The sequence below is a fragment of the Delphinapterus leucas genome, chromosome 21 (assembly GCF_059928025.1).
Source record: "Delphinapterus leucas isolate spDelLeu-1000000601 "Yukka" chromosome 21, BTC_Dleu_Yukka2, whole genome shotgun sequence".
Lineage (NCBI taxonomy): Eukaryota > Metazoa > Chordata > Mammalia > Artiodactyla > Monodontidae > Delphinapterus > Delphinapterus leucas.
Window position 1 is genome coordinate 23,644,488 of NC_143149.1, and position 15,216 is coordinate 23,659,703.

A 15,216-nucleotide genomic window follows, 5' to 3' on the forward strand; every position below is an offset into this window, starting at 1 on the left:
ATTATACGCCAATAAAATGGACAACCCAGAAGAAATGGACAGATTCCTAGAAATGTGCACTCTCCCAAAACTGAATCTGTAAGAATTACAAAATATGAGCAGACTAATTACCAGCAAGGAAAGTGAACCAGTAATTTAGAAATCAGACAAGAAGAAGTAAAAGCAATCCAAATTGGAAAGAAAGAAGTAAAACTGTCACTGTTTGCAGATGATAATATATTTTGAAAATTCTAAATATGCCACCTAAAATCTATTAGAACTAATAAATGAGCTCAGTAAAGCTGCAGGATACAAAGTGTTTCTATACACTAACAATGAACTGTTGGAGACATTAAGAAAACAACCCCATTTACAGTTGCATCAAAAAGAATATAGGGCTTCCCTGGTGGCGCAATGGTTGGGGGTCCGCCTGCCGGTGCGGGGGACGCGGGTTCATGCCCTGGTCCGGGAGGATCCCACGTGCCGCGGAGCGGCTGGGCCCGTGGACCATGGCCGCTGGGCCTGCGCGTCCAGAGCCTGTGCTCCTCGGCAGGGGAGGCCAAGGCAGTGAGAGGCCCGCATACCGCAAAAAATAAAAAAATAAAAAAAATAAAAAGAATGTAATACCTAGGAATAAATCTAACTAAGGAGGTAAAACACCTGTATTTTGGAAAACAATAAGACATTGATGAAAGAAATTGAAGACCAAATGAAAGATATATTGTGCTCATGGATTGAAAGAATTAATCTTGTTAAAATGACCATACTAGCCAAGGCAATTTACAAATTCAATGCAGTCCCTATCAAAATACCAATGGCATTTTTAACAGAACTAGAACACATAATTCTAAAATTTGTATGGAAACACAAAAGATCCCGGACAGCCAAAACAATCTTAAGAAAGAAAAACAAAGTGGGAGGTATCACACTCTTTGGTTTCAAACTATACTAATAAGCTACAATTATCAAAACAGTATGGTACTGCCACAAAAACAGACCCATGGATCAATGGAACAGAACAGAGAGCCCAAAAATGAACCCATACTTACATAGTCAATTAGTCTACAAAAAAGGAGGCAAGAATATACAATGGGGAAAAGACAGCCTCTTTAATAAATGGTGTAGGGAAAACTGGACATCTACATGCAAAAGAATCAAGCTAGACTACTTTCTCACACCATATACAAAAATAAACTCAAAATGTTTTAAAGACTTAACTGACAGATGGGAAACCATAAAAATTCTAGAAGAAAACATATGCAGAACACGCCCTGACATAAATTATAACAATATTTTTTTGGATCTGTCTCCTAAAGCAAGGGAAACAAAAGCAAAAATAAACAAATGGGACCTAATTAGACTTAAAAGATTTTGTACAGCAACGGAAACACTGACAAAATGAAAAGACAACCTACTGAATGGGAGAAGATATTTGCTAATGATATGACTGATAAGGTGTTAATATCCAAAATATACAAAGAACTCTGACAACTCAACATTAAAAAAAAATCGATTAAAAAATGGACAGAAGACCTGAATAGACATTTTTCCAAAGAAGACACACAGATGTCCAACAGGCATATGACAAGATGCTCAACGTCTTTAATCATCAGAGAAATGCAAATTAAAACCACAATGAGATATCACCTCACACCTGTCAGAATGGCTACCATCAAAAAGACCACAAATAACAAATGTTGGCAAGGATGAGGAGAAAAGGGAACCCTCTTATATTGTTGGTGAGAATGAAAATTGGTGCAGCCACTGTGGAAAAAAAATATGGAGGTTTCTCAAAAAACTAAAAACAGAACTATCATATGACCCAGCAATTCCACTCCTGGGTATATATCTGAAAAAACCAAAAACACTAATTCAAAAAGATACATGCACATGCACCCCAAGGTTCATAGCAGCATTATTTACAACTGGCAAGATATAGAAGCAACCACCTAAGAATCCATCAACAGATGAATGGATAATAAAGAAGATGAGATACACACACACACACACACACACACACACACACACACACAATGTAATACTACTACTCGGTCATAAAAAATAATGAAATTCTGCTATTTGCAGCAACATGGATGGACTTGAAGGGTATTATGCTAAGTGAAATAAGTCAGATAGAGAAAGACAAATACTGTATGATATCACTTATATGTGGAATCTAAAAATAAAACTAGTGACTATAACAAAAAGGACACAGGCTCACAGATACAGAGAACAAATTAGTGGTTACCAGTGGGGAGAGAGAAGCGGGGAGGGGCAAGATAGGGGTGGGGGATTAAGAAGTACAAACTGTTATGTATTAAATAAATAAATTACAAGGATATATTGTACAACACAGGGAATACAGCCAAAATTTTATACTAACTACAAATGGAGTATAACCTTTAAAAATTGTGAATCACCATGTTGTATACCTATAACATATAATATTGTGCATCAACTATATCTAAATTTTTTAAAAAGGGAAAAAAAGAATAATGAACATCCACACCTTTCAGCTTAAGAGATGAAGTCTTACCACACTGCATAGCTCCAGATATCTATCCCTGTCCCATCCTCTTTCCTCTCTTCCTCCCCTAAGAGGTAATCAGTATCCTAAATTTGGTCTTTATCACTTCTCTTTTCTTGGAAATAAATGTCCATCATCAGAAAAATAGATATTCATGTTCTTATACTGGAACATTATGTGGAAATGAAAATAAACTAGGGCTACACAAATTAACTGGGAACAATCTAACATTAACATTAAATTAGAAAAGGATATATGACATTTTAAAATATGCTAAACAACATTATAGTACTTAGAGATACATAATATGCTAATATTTAAAACTTTTCTTTATATATATATTTAGAAGTTTTAAAAAATCATCCATAATTTCACCACTCTGATGTAACCATTTTTCCTTGTTGGCCTACTTTAAAATTATGTCTCCTAATTCATCATCTATGTCATTTCTGAGTCTGTTTCCATTGATTTTCTTCTGCTTATGTGTCACCTTCTCCTGCTTCTTGTTATGCCTAGTAATTTTTTAATTTAATGGTTGACATTGTGATATTGAATGTCTGAATTTAAAAAGTGTTGGTCTTTGTTTTCCCAGGAAGTTGTTACTTATGGATCAATTTGATCCTTTTGTGGATCAAAACTTAAGTTTACATAAGAACTTGTAAACAAATGGTTGTAGCAGCTTTATTCATAATAGCCAAACCTGGAAACAATCAAGATGTCCTCCAAAGGTGAGTGGTTAGTCAAACTATGGTACATTCATATCAAGGAATACTACCCAGCGATAAAAACGAATACACATAACAACTTGTATGGATGTCAAGGGGATTATACTGAGTAAAAAAGCCTATCTCGGGAACTTCCTAGTGGTCCAGTGGCTAGGACTCGGCGCTTTCACTGCCAGAGCCTGGGTTCAATCCCTGGTCGGGGAACTAAGATCCTGCAAGCCACAAGGTGTGGAAAAAAAAAAAAAAAGGAAAAGCTATCTCAAAGGCCAATATTAAAAGCTTTAATATGCCTCAGTTTGTCTTTTTAACAATGCTTATATTGGAAGTCAAGGAATGGTACAGTTAAGATATGTGCATGTCATTGTAGTTAATGAATGCTGTATGATTCCACTTACATAATATTCTTGAAATGACAAAGAGATGGAGAACAGATTAGTTGTTGCCCAGGGTTTAGTGAAGGATAGAAAATGAAGTAACTGTGGCTATAAAAGGGTAGTGCAAGAGACTCTTCTGAAGGAACTGTTCTGTATCTTGACTGGTGGTGGTCACATGAATCAGCACAGGTGATAATATTGCATCCAACTAAATACACATCCACAAATGAGTGTATGTAAAACCGGTAAAACCTGAATAAGGTTGGTAGATTGTGTCAATATAAATCTCCTGTTTATGATATTGTACTATAGTTATGCATGGATTTGCCAATGGGGGAAACTGAGTAAAGAATGCATGTGATCTCTCTGTATTATTTCTTATAACCCTCTGTGAACCTATAATTATTATCTCAAAATAAAAAGATTTTAAAAATTATGATGTGTGTACAAAGCCTAATCCAAACAGCACATTTTGTATAATTCCATTTCTAGAAGTCCTAGAAGAGGCAAAACTAATCTATGGTGGAAAAAAAATCAAAACAGTGGTTACTTTCTGGACAAAATCTTTTATCTTGCTCTAGTATATGCTGTTAAGAAACAAGACAAAAAAAAAAAAAAGAAACAAGACAAGAGGCCTAAAATGGAGTTGCTTATGCTAAACCCCACACCAGCAAATGCAGAATTAACTTAATTAGTTTGGGCTCTCCCAGAAATGGAATCGCTTGATCAGCACTAGTTAGGTAATCTGCTTGTTGGACCCCTGCCATCCCCTAAAGGAAAGTAAACTTGCAATAACCAACCCACTTTTTTGCCTGGAATAACTTCCTTGTCCCTGCTCCCTTCTGGCTAGAAAAGTCTTTCATTATACAGCCCCAGCTCCTCAGAGCTCCTTTCTATCTGCTATATTGGATGCTGCCTGATTCAAATCAATGTTTGCTCAAATAAACTCTTAAAAAATTTAACATGTTTTAGTTTATCTTTTAACAATGCTTATATTGGAACTCAAGGAATGGTAGGGTTAAGATGTGTGCATTTCACTGTAGTTAATGACATACATGCTGAAATATACATATCATATGAATATGCATATGCACATAATATAGTTAATGATATGACACTGAAGTATTTTGGGGGAAGTGTACTAAAGTCTCCAACTATGAAATGCATCAAAATAAGACAGATTGATGAATGGATAGATTGATAGACATGTGACAATATATATAATAAAATGTGGTGGGTATATGGATAGTTAGTGTAAATTTTTTTCAACTTTTTTGTCTGAAAATTTTCATAATAAGATATAGGAAAACTTTACTAGTTGATTTTTTTAATGCAAAAATTCCAAATGTTAGGTCACAAAAGCAGTTTGGATACACTTAATACATACAATTCAGGCTACATTTTAATTAACATTTGTCCCCCCCAACCAAATATGATTATATGTAATTTAAAAATGTGTCGGGACTTCCCTGGTGGCACAGTGGGTAGGACTCTGCGCTCCCAACGCAGGGGGCTCGGGTTCGATCCCTGGTCAGGGAACTAGATTCCACATGCATGCCACAATTGTGTTCGCATGCCACAACTAAGGAGCCCATGTGCCGCAACTAAGGAGCCCTGGAGCCGCAACTAAAGGAGCCCACCTGCTGAAACTGACCTGCACAACCAAATAAATAAATAAATAAATAAATATTTTTAAGATGTGGGACTTCCCTGGTGGCACAGTGGTTAAGAATCCACCTGCCAGTGTAGGGGACATGGGTTTGATCCCTGGTCCAGGAAGATCCCACATGCCACGGAGCAACTAAGCCCGTGAGCCACAACTACTGAGCCCGCATGCCACAACTACTGAAGCCCGTGCACGTAGAGCCTGTGCTCTGCAACAAGAGAAGCCACCGCAATGAGGCGCCCCTGCACCACAACGAAGAGTAGCCCCCATTCGTCGTAACTAGAGAAAGCCCGTGTGCAGCAATGAAGACCCAGTGCAGCCAAAAGTAAATTAAAAATGTGTTGACAATCCTATTTCTTTATACATAAAGAAAACAAGTAGCATCACTTCTTAAATTTAAAAAAATGTGAAATTTGTGTCTGAAGAATGTTAATAGAAAATGATTTAATATAAACTATCAAGATTTAAAAGTCCCTTCCTCTTATACAGTATTCAAGGTATTCATAAGATTTTATTGTGAGAACTGAGCTATCTATAACCCATGGCTTAATTATGATCACTGAAAACTATGACCTTAAATCAACATAACTTTACTGCTTGTTCCAGGAAATTCTTGCCAACAAGGACAGGCTGTAAATCAGTACATAATTTCATTGTTAGCTTTAGAAGCTTGCTGAAAATCCATTCATCTGAACAACAGGTTGCTAATCTGGATAAAAAGCTTCCCTCTCAGGCACTGAGAAGTTGAATTGATCTCAACTGGGCAAATGCCCTTTCTTATCAAAAAGGGGGCAGATCTGACTGCAAGTCCCTCATCTTGCTGTGTCCAGCAGCCCTAAACTATTATACCATGTACTATGTCCAATCCTAGTAAGGTCCCCACATCGAAAAGGCCACCTTAAACTACTCCAACCTAGACTCCAAAAACCCTATAAAAATCACCCTTGACTTCCCCTCTGAGTCACTACAGAGATTATGTCACAACAGTGTTCTCCCTTAAATCAGTAAGTGAGAAACTTGGTTTTAGATGAATAGGTTATTTTGGTGGTTTGGGGAGGGGGGTAAGAGTAGATAAATGCAGTGAAGAGACTTCACAATCAACAAAGTTTGGGAAATGTGTAAGACCCCATGCAGATCTGGAGTACGTGGGAGCCGCCACTTTATTGTCCTGACAGAGATTCATTGGTGTCAACAGATTATACTAGGAATATAGAAAGAGGAAGAAAAATACCTAAAGGAGGAAATCATACCAAAATGAAGACGTTTAAGAGGTGAAGAACTTCCTTTCTTTCCTGTCTTCATGTAGACGAGAACCTCTGAATGAGTCAATATAGTTAATTATTTAATTGGTATGTCATGTTAGAATTTGTATTACTTCACCTCGACTGATTTTGAGATTGTGCGCTCATATCTTGCAACTTCACTTCCAGGATAAAGTTCTTAGCCTACACACAAAGCCAAGCCCTCTCTGGTCCTAGCTCCAAACTAATGCACCTCCACTCAAACTTGGAACTGCAATATTTTAAACTGCTGCTTGTTCCTCTGCATTCACAGTTTCCTAAATTTGCAATCCCATTCTTCCTTTTTCCCCCTTCCCCAATTCCTAAACTTTACAGCACAATTTGGGCATGGTTTCCTTCAGGAAAGCATTCAAGGCCTCGCTGGGAATAGGGTTCCACAGACCCCTGTGCGCATCCTAATCACAACACTCAGGCACTGTACATATCTGTTTACAGGGCTCTTACCCACTAAACTGACTTTCTGAGCTTCTTGAGGACAAATTCAGTAACTTACACATATTTGAGTCTCCATGAGTCCTTCTGTACCAAATTGTGGGGCTCAATAAATGTTAGCTGAAGTAAATTGAAGGGTGAGAAAATTGATGGCTAGGTCAGAAAATGAATTTTCAAGCAAGAAATCTTGCAAATTGTGACGATCTCTGTAGCTTAATTGCGTTGCAGGTTGGCAGAAGCACCAGAGGTGTATCATGGGATGGCAATGAGGTAATAGAACGGTGAGGCTGAGTTAAGTCATTAACAGTAACACCTGCTGGCAAAACTGACGAGAAGCGGAGCAAGGGGTAGTGGGTCTCCAGGATTCGGTGCCAGGCCCCACTTCTGAGTCATCTTCCCTCAGGTACTAGAGACCATGAACGGGGCCAGGGATCGTTGCGGTGATAAAGAAGGTGCTTCAGCAGAGAGTGGTGCTCAGTTGTCTGACCCAAAAGCCCACAATCACCCACTACGGACACAAGGCCCAGGGGCCAGGCTGCCCCCAACAGCGTCAACACCCAGTGCCCTTTCTCTTCAGGTTCATTTTACTTTTTTTCTTTTGGCTGCGTTGGGTCTTTGTTGCTGCACACGGGCTTTCTCTAGTTGCAGCAAGCGGGGACCACTCTTCGTTGCGGTGCATGGGCTTCTCATTGTGGTGGCTTCTCTTGTTGCAGAGCATGGGCTCTAGGCTCGCGGGCCTCAGTAGTTGTGGCACATGGGCTCAGTAGTTGTGGCTCGCGGGCTTTAGAGCGCAGGCTCAGTAGTTGTGGTGCACGGGCTTAGTTGCTCCGCAGCATGTGGGATCCTCCCGGACCAGGGCTCGAACCCCTGTAACCTGCTTTGGCAGGCGGATTCTCAACCACTGTGCCCCCAGGGAAGCCCCTCATTTTACTCTTGAGCTCTTCCTCAGTCTCCAGAGTCCCATGGCCAAAGGCGCAGGCGCAGCCAGCCTCACCGGAGCCCACGTTTTGCTTTCATAGAACTAGGTTAGACGGGCGCCAGCAAGGCCGGCTCCCCTGGACATCACGTGACGTAAGGAGGTGATCTGTATTTGTTCTAAGGCTACAGATTATTAGTTCAAAAACCTGGTCTTCTCTCAGTCCTACCAAAGACCTGACTTTAGAGTCTAGCTGTCTCCCCAAATTCCTCCCTTAGGCAGGGCTCCTCCACTCCACCTTCAAAGGGAGGAGAAACCGGAAGGGGCGGGCCTTCCGCCCGGAAGCGGGGCGCCCTCCACTATGGCTTCTCGTGGCGTTGTTGGCGTTTTCCTCCTTGCTGCTCTCCCGCTCTTGTGTTTGGAGCTCCAGCGTGGAATCCCAGATCTGGGTAAGTGTTGGCTTTTCCCTCTTGGTGCTCATACCCAGGTGACGGTCCCGTGAACGTTGCGTAGAATTTCCGTTTCCCAGCCGCGTCCCCTCTAGGCAGCTTTGACTACGATTCCCAGGCTGCACCGCGCCTGCCTCCCTTTTCCGGCGCGGATCCTTGGGGGGAGCGAGACTTCCGCCGCCTTGGGGAGGCCGACTCACCTTGGGGAGGCTGACTCCCTTTGGCGCGGCCGACTCCCCTTGGCGCAAAAAATCTCTCCAGGTCTGGTGAGGTTTTGCGTGAAAGGGAACTGAGGCAGAAAGCACATGAACAAGCATATACACGACTTTCAAATTGTGTTGAATGCTCAAGAGGAAATAAACAGGTTGATGTGATGTAGGCCTACTGAGGAATTTAAGCAGAGATTTAAATGATGATAGGAACCACCACTTTGAAAAGCCGGGAGAAAACATTCCAGACAAAGGAATTGTGATGTGTTGGAGGAAAAGGATGAAGAAAATTGAGGCTGGATCAAGGAGACTGACTTAAGAGGGAGATTGGCTCAAGATAGAAACATTCATTTAGCACGTACTGTAAACCAAAGTCTAAGTGTTTATTCATTATCTCATCTAATCCGCTTTACAATCAGAGGGTGGGTACTATTATAATCCCTTTTTTACAGTTGAGGAAACTGAGATATAGGGAGGTTAAGGGACTTACCTAAGGTTTTAAAACAGGTCACTGGGTTCTGTGTGCAGAATGTTTTGTAAGGAAGCTGCAAGGCATCTTAGGCTTCTGAAGTAGGGAAGTCGTGATGATTGTTTGATGGTTGGCCTGACTAGGATAACAGAGGAGGTGAAATGTGCACAGATTTGGGATATTAGCCAACTAGGATTTGTTGATGGATTAATGATGCGGGTGAGGGAAAGGAGAGATTCAAGGATGGCTCCTACATGTGGAGTTGAACAACCGCAAGTTGTTGGTGGTGCCAGTGATAAAGGAAAAACTGAAAGGAAACTGGTGGACCAGTGGAGAATCAGTTCATTTTTGGACATATTATTGATCAGTTTACATGTCTGTTTCCCTCTTTAAACTCAGTCCTAAAATTAGAGACTGTGATGAAACCGAGCTTTGTATATTTCCTCTCTTTCTCCCCACCCCCAAGAAGTCAGGTACCCAGAATGTTGCTTGAAATAAGAAATTAAAATAAAATGCTTTTCAAAAAATCTACAGAGATTCTCCAGAAGTCTCAAGCAGTATTGGAATCTAACAAGACCTTTATCCAAATGATATACAGAAATGTTAAACTCACACTTATTCCAGAATTTACCTGCTCCCTTACCTTAAAGAATTCACCCTTACTCTGCTCATCTAGAATCTTCTACATTTGCACTAATATTTGAGTCACTAGTCAATGAGAAGGTGTTTACTCAGGGTTGCAGAAGGAGATCTGTTCACATGATCAGCTCTGACCACAGGGGAACGAACTTCCTGAGACCAGAGACCCCTCCTCCCCCTCCTCCCCCTCCTCCCCCTCCTCCCCCTCCTCCCCCTCCTCCCCCTCTTCCCCTCCTCCCCCTCTTCCCCTCCTCCCCCTCTTCCCCTCCTCCCCTCCTCCCCTCCTCCCCCTCCTCCCCCTCCTCCCCTCCTCCCCCTCCTCCCCTCCTCCCCCTCCTCCCCTCCTCCCCGTCCTCCCCCTCCTCCCCCTCCTCCCCCTCCTCCCCCTCCTCCCTTTCCTCCCCTCCTCCCCTCCTCTCCCTTCTCCCCTCCATCTCCTCCTATTGAATTACCAAAGGGAAGAGGAGTGTTCATTCACCTGGGCTATATTTTTGGACATGTATTGAAAAATGATTCCTGTCTTTTTCTACTCTGTAAAAGCCTTCATTGCTGATACATTTTTACTTGTACTTAAGCTAAATACTTTAATGCTGGTTCCTCACGTTTGTTATCCTTTGAAGTGCCCTGCATATGGGCTCTTGAGAACAGGTATAAACAAAGCAAAACAAAACACCTCAACTTACTTTTAAAAATTTTTAATTGAGAGGTGCACACGTTAATCTAGTTCTTTTGTATTCACATATGACATTTGAAATTGCTTGCTAGAACAAAAAGCAATATATGGAACATAAATCCTATAACACAACAGTTTCTCTAAATACTAATACTCTAGGTGTCAAATTGCTTTTGAAATGACCACAGTTACCTGAGATTTAATCATGTGTCATATTGAGCAATACCTGAATCAGTAGTAATGCTGGCAAAGGTTGGAAGGGCTGTAATGCAAAAGAAAAAAAAAAAAAACTTTGCTAAACAACTTGAAACTACTTTTTTTTTTAAAAAAGGATTTTATATATATATATATATATGTTTTCAGTTAAAAATTAAGTCTGTATATATAATTCCTTCTTTAATTTTCAGTTAATTGGCTAACTGCCAGCCCCCATCACATTGGTAAGATGGTTCCTCTGTACGTCTGTCTGGTAACTTTTGAGAATTATAAAACAAAACTAAACATTCCTGGAGGGTAGAAACCATTTTTCATCCCACTTTATATCCACACTCCCTCACCATTTGGCAAGTTGTATTACACAAAGTAGGTACTTGTTACATTTCTGCTGATTAATTTTCATCTTGGTTCTTAAGGTAATACAAAACCAAATTTTTTACTTTTTTTCTAGGCAAACATGTATCTAGTAATTTTATTTACATATGATAGAATAAATATTGAGAAATAGAGAAGTACAGAGTTCCATAATTTAACTGTCAGAAATAAGAATTTGCTGTTTCAGTGAGAGTGACTATTTTTAAATAGAACTATAATTTAATAAGATGATACCATCACAATTTAACTCCCAATTATGTGGATAATTTTCTTCCCTTCTCTGGGAAGAAGGGAAACCAGAATTTATGCATTATTGATAGTCATATATTTATAATGTAGCCAATCACTCGAATTCTCCTTATATTCCTGAGACATAAGATGTTCTAGAATCATTTTCTGAAAACTTGCTCTGGTAATGACAGTCATTATGAATTTTGGCACCCAAAGGAGACTATATGAAAAATCTTAAGACAGTTGCATACCTTAACTTTTACTGTACTTTTCCAGTACAAATGATCTTCTAATGTGTTAATACCTAGTATCAAGAAAAATGTTTTGAATTTTAATTGTATTTTTTTAACCTTTATAAGGAATCAAAGATCTAATTTTGCTGTGTGGCCGGATTTTCTTACTGCTTACTCTCCTTACATTAATTATTTCTGTGACTACCTCATGGGTTAACTTGCTTAAATCTTCCCAAGTTTATCTGAAAGGTAAGTTTATTGTTTATGCTACCCTTTTATACTTTTCTACCGAAATTTCTTTCCTTTATTTATTCTAGAACTTTGCACAATAAGAATCATTTTACCATTAAATTGTGCTGTGTAATTTCAAGGTAGAGTAATCATTACAACTTTAGTTACAATTTTGGATAGGCTATAAATCCCAATATTTTTATGAGAAATTATACTTTTTTCTTGTATATACATTTGAAACTATAGCATTTCTGCACGTTTGCTAATTTTAAATTGTCTGTGTGTTTGTGCATCTTAACTGCTGTTTGGTACGTACAGCTTGTAAACTGTTCTACAAATGGTAAATATATCTATCGTTAAGATTAAGAGTTAAAGATAATTTATTTTTCATTCCATTCTGGCAGTTTTTATTTACGCACTTATATCGTATGTATAGTTAAGTGCTCTTAATTTTAGGAAACCATGCTTGTTCTTATTTTTGTTTTGTTTTGTGGTAAGTAAAAGTTGTGTTAGAAGCCTTTTAAAAAAATATTGTAGTGACTTCCCCGGTGGCGCATTGGTTAAGAATCCGCCTGCCAATGTAGGGGACACGGGTTCGAGCCCTGGTCTGGGAAGATCTCACATGCCATGGAGCAACTAAGCCGGTGTGCCACAACTACTGAGCCTGCGCTCTAGAGCCCGCGAGCCACGACTACTGAGCCCGCGTGCCTAGAGCCCATGCACCGCAACAAAGAGTAGCCCCCACTCACTGCAACTAGAGAAAGTCTGCACGCAGCAACAAAGACCCAACACAGCCAAAAATAAATAACTAAATAAATTTATTAAAAAAACAAAACAAAACAAAAAACAATATTGTAGTTCACCTCAGAACAGATGAATCCTGAAACTGATGTCTACTTTCTTATATCCTATTAGAAAGAAGCTTGCCAATAGTGAATTTGGTGCATTATGTTCTGTTTTACTGTTTATTTATTTAAATTTTATTTATTTATTTATTTATTTATGGCTGCATTGGGTCTTCGTTGCTGCACGCGGGCTTTCTCTAGTTGTGGTGAGCAGGGCTACTCTTTGTTGCAGTGTGCGGGCTTCTCATTGCGGTGGCTTCTCTTGTTGTGGAGCCCAGGCTCTAGACGCTCGGACTTTGGTAGTTGTGGCACGGGCTCGGTAGTTGTGGCTCGCGGGCTCTAGAGCGCAGGCTCAGTAGTTCTGGCACATGGGCTTAGTTGCTCCGTGGCATGTGGGATCTTCCCGGACCAGGGCATGAAACTGTGTTCCCTGGATTGGCAGGTGGATTCTTAACCACTGTGCCACCAGGGAAGCCCCATGATTATTCTTGAAGTCTCCTCACCAAAACTGTAACACACAATACATGTCAGAGAATTTTAGTTTTCAGAATAGACCTTTTCTTACAGAAAGAAATTTCTTGCAGATTTCCTTGTTTCAACTGTCTGTGTGTATCTCATTTTCATTATTTGAAAAATACAGTCTGTTTTTTGAAGGCTTTTCTCTCCCAAAATGTGAAGATCTACAGAAGATTTTCAGAGAAAATAACATTCAACGTACTGATACTTGGGAATTAAAAAGTACTTATATGTTTTGATGTCTTAGAAGAAGAAGAGAAGAATGAGAAAAGGCAAAAACTTGTGAGGAAAAAACAGCAAGAGGCACAGGGTGAAAAGGTAAAGCATACGTTTCAGAGAGTATATAAAGAGAATACAAAAATGTCTGGGGCATTTTAAATTTAGGTCTGTTGCTTTATGTGTTTGTGTTCAGATTTTTTTTATTATTGAGGTCAAATTCTCATGACGTGACCATCTTAAAGTGTATAATTCAGTGGCAGTTAGAACATTCACAGTGTTGTGCAACTACTACCCCTGTCTAGTTCCAAAACATTTTCTTCACCGCAGGAGAAAACCCCATACCCACTAAACATTTATTTCCCCATTCCCCACTCCTTCCATCCTCTGGCAACCAACAATCTGCTTTCTGTTTGTATGGGTTTATCTATTCTGAATATTTCATACAAGCGGAATCATATAACATGTGACCTTTTGTGTCTGGCTTCTTTCACTTGCATAATGTGTTCTGGGGTTCATCCATATAGCATATATCAGTACTTCTTTCCTTTTTATGGCTGAGTCATATCCCATCGTATGGATGGATCAGAATTTGTTTATCCATTCACTGATAGACATTTAGATTGTTTTCACCTTTTGGCTATTGTGAATCGTGCTGCTGTGAATATTTTTGTGCAAGTATTTGAATACCTGTTTTCAATTCTTTGGGGTATATACATAGAAATGGGATTGCTAGCTCATATGGTAATTCTATATTTTAACTTTTTGAGGAATTGCTGAACTATTTTCCACACTGGCTATACCATTTTGTATGCCCACCAGCAGTTTCTGAGTGTCCCAGTTTCTCTGCATCCTCACCAACATTTATTATTTCCATCCCTCACCCCCCCAGTACTCATCATAATGCATACGAAGTGGTGTCACATTGTGGTTTTGATTTGCATTTCCCTATTGACTAATGATGTTGAAATCCTTTTCAAGTGCTTGTTGGACATTTGTATATCTTCTCTGGAGAAATGTCTGTTTAAGTTCTTTGCCTGTTTTTAAATTGGGTTGTTTGTCTTTCTGTTATTGAATTATAGGAGTTCTTTATATATTCTGGATACTAAACTCTTATCAGATATCTGATTTGTGAGTATTATCTCCCATTCTGTGGATTGCTTTTCACTTTTTTGTTATTGTCCTTTGATGCACAAAAATGTTTTTAGTTTTTTTTTTGTTTGTTTGTTTGTTTGTTTTGCGGTACGCGGGCCTCTCACTGTTGTGGCCTCTCCCGTTGCAGAGCACAGGCTCTGGACGCGCAGGCTCAGCAGCCATGGCTCACGGGCCCAGCCGCTCCGCGGCATGTGGGATCTTCCCAGACCAGGGCACGAACCCGTGTCCCTTGCATCGGCAGGCGGACTCTCAACCGCTGCGCCACCAGGGAAGCCCAAAATGTTTTTAGTTTTGATGAGGTCTAGTTATCTATTATTTTTGTTGTTGCTCACGCTTTTGGTGTCATATCTAAGAATCCATTGCCAAATCCAAAGTCATGAAAATTTACCCCTCTATTTTCTTCCAAGAGTGTATAGTTTTAGTTTTTATATTTAGGTTATTAACCTACTTTGAGTTAGCTTTTGTGTATGGTGTGAGATAAGAGTCCAATTTCATTCTTTTTCATGTGGATATCTAGTTGTCCCAACAGCATTTGTTAAAGAAACTATTCTTTCCCCATTGAATAGTCTTGGCACCCTTGTTGAAAATCAATTGGCCGTAGATATATGGGTTTATTTCTGGGCCCTCACTTCTATTCCATTGCTTTATATATATATATCCTTGTGCCAGTACCATACTATTTTAATTACTGTAGTTTTTTAGTAAGTTTTGAAATCAGGAAATGTGAGTCATCCCACTTTGGTTTTCTTTTTCAGTGTTGTTTTGGCTGTTGAGGCCTGTTGCAATTCCATATGAATTTGAGAACTGGCCTTTCCATTTCTGCAAAAAAGGGCTGTGGG

The 15,216-nt window shown here is 39.6% G+C and overlaps 1 protein-coding gene across 33 annotated transcripts in view; it reads left to right on the forward strand.

Annotated features, from left to right (window-relative positions):
* Positions 1-8,250: 8,250 nt before the first annotated feature.
* UBXN8 (UBX domain protein 8) overlaps positions 8,251-15,216 on the forward strand; it is a 50,950-nt gene continuing 43,984 nt past the window's right edge. For all 33 annotated transcript variants that reach the window (XM_089903713.1, XM_089903718.1, XM_089903732.1 and 30 more), the window contains exons 1-3: positions 8,251-8,369; positions 11,541-11,663; positions 13,254-13,324. In XM_089903713.1, the coding sequence (XP_089759839.1) occupies positions 8,282-8,369; positions 11,541-11,663; positions 13,254-13,324 (282 nt within the window). In that variant the 5' untranslated portion in view covers positions 8,251-8,281. The remainder of the gene's footprint in view (positions 8,370-11,540; positions 11,664-13,253; positions 13,325-15,216) is intronic.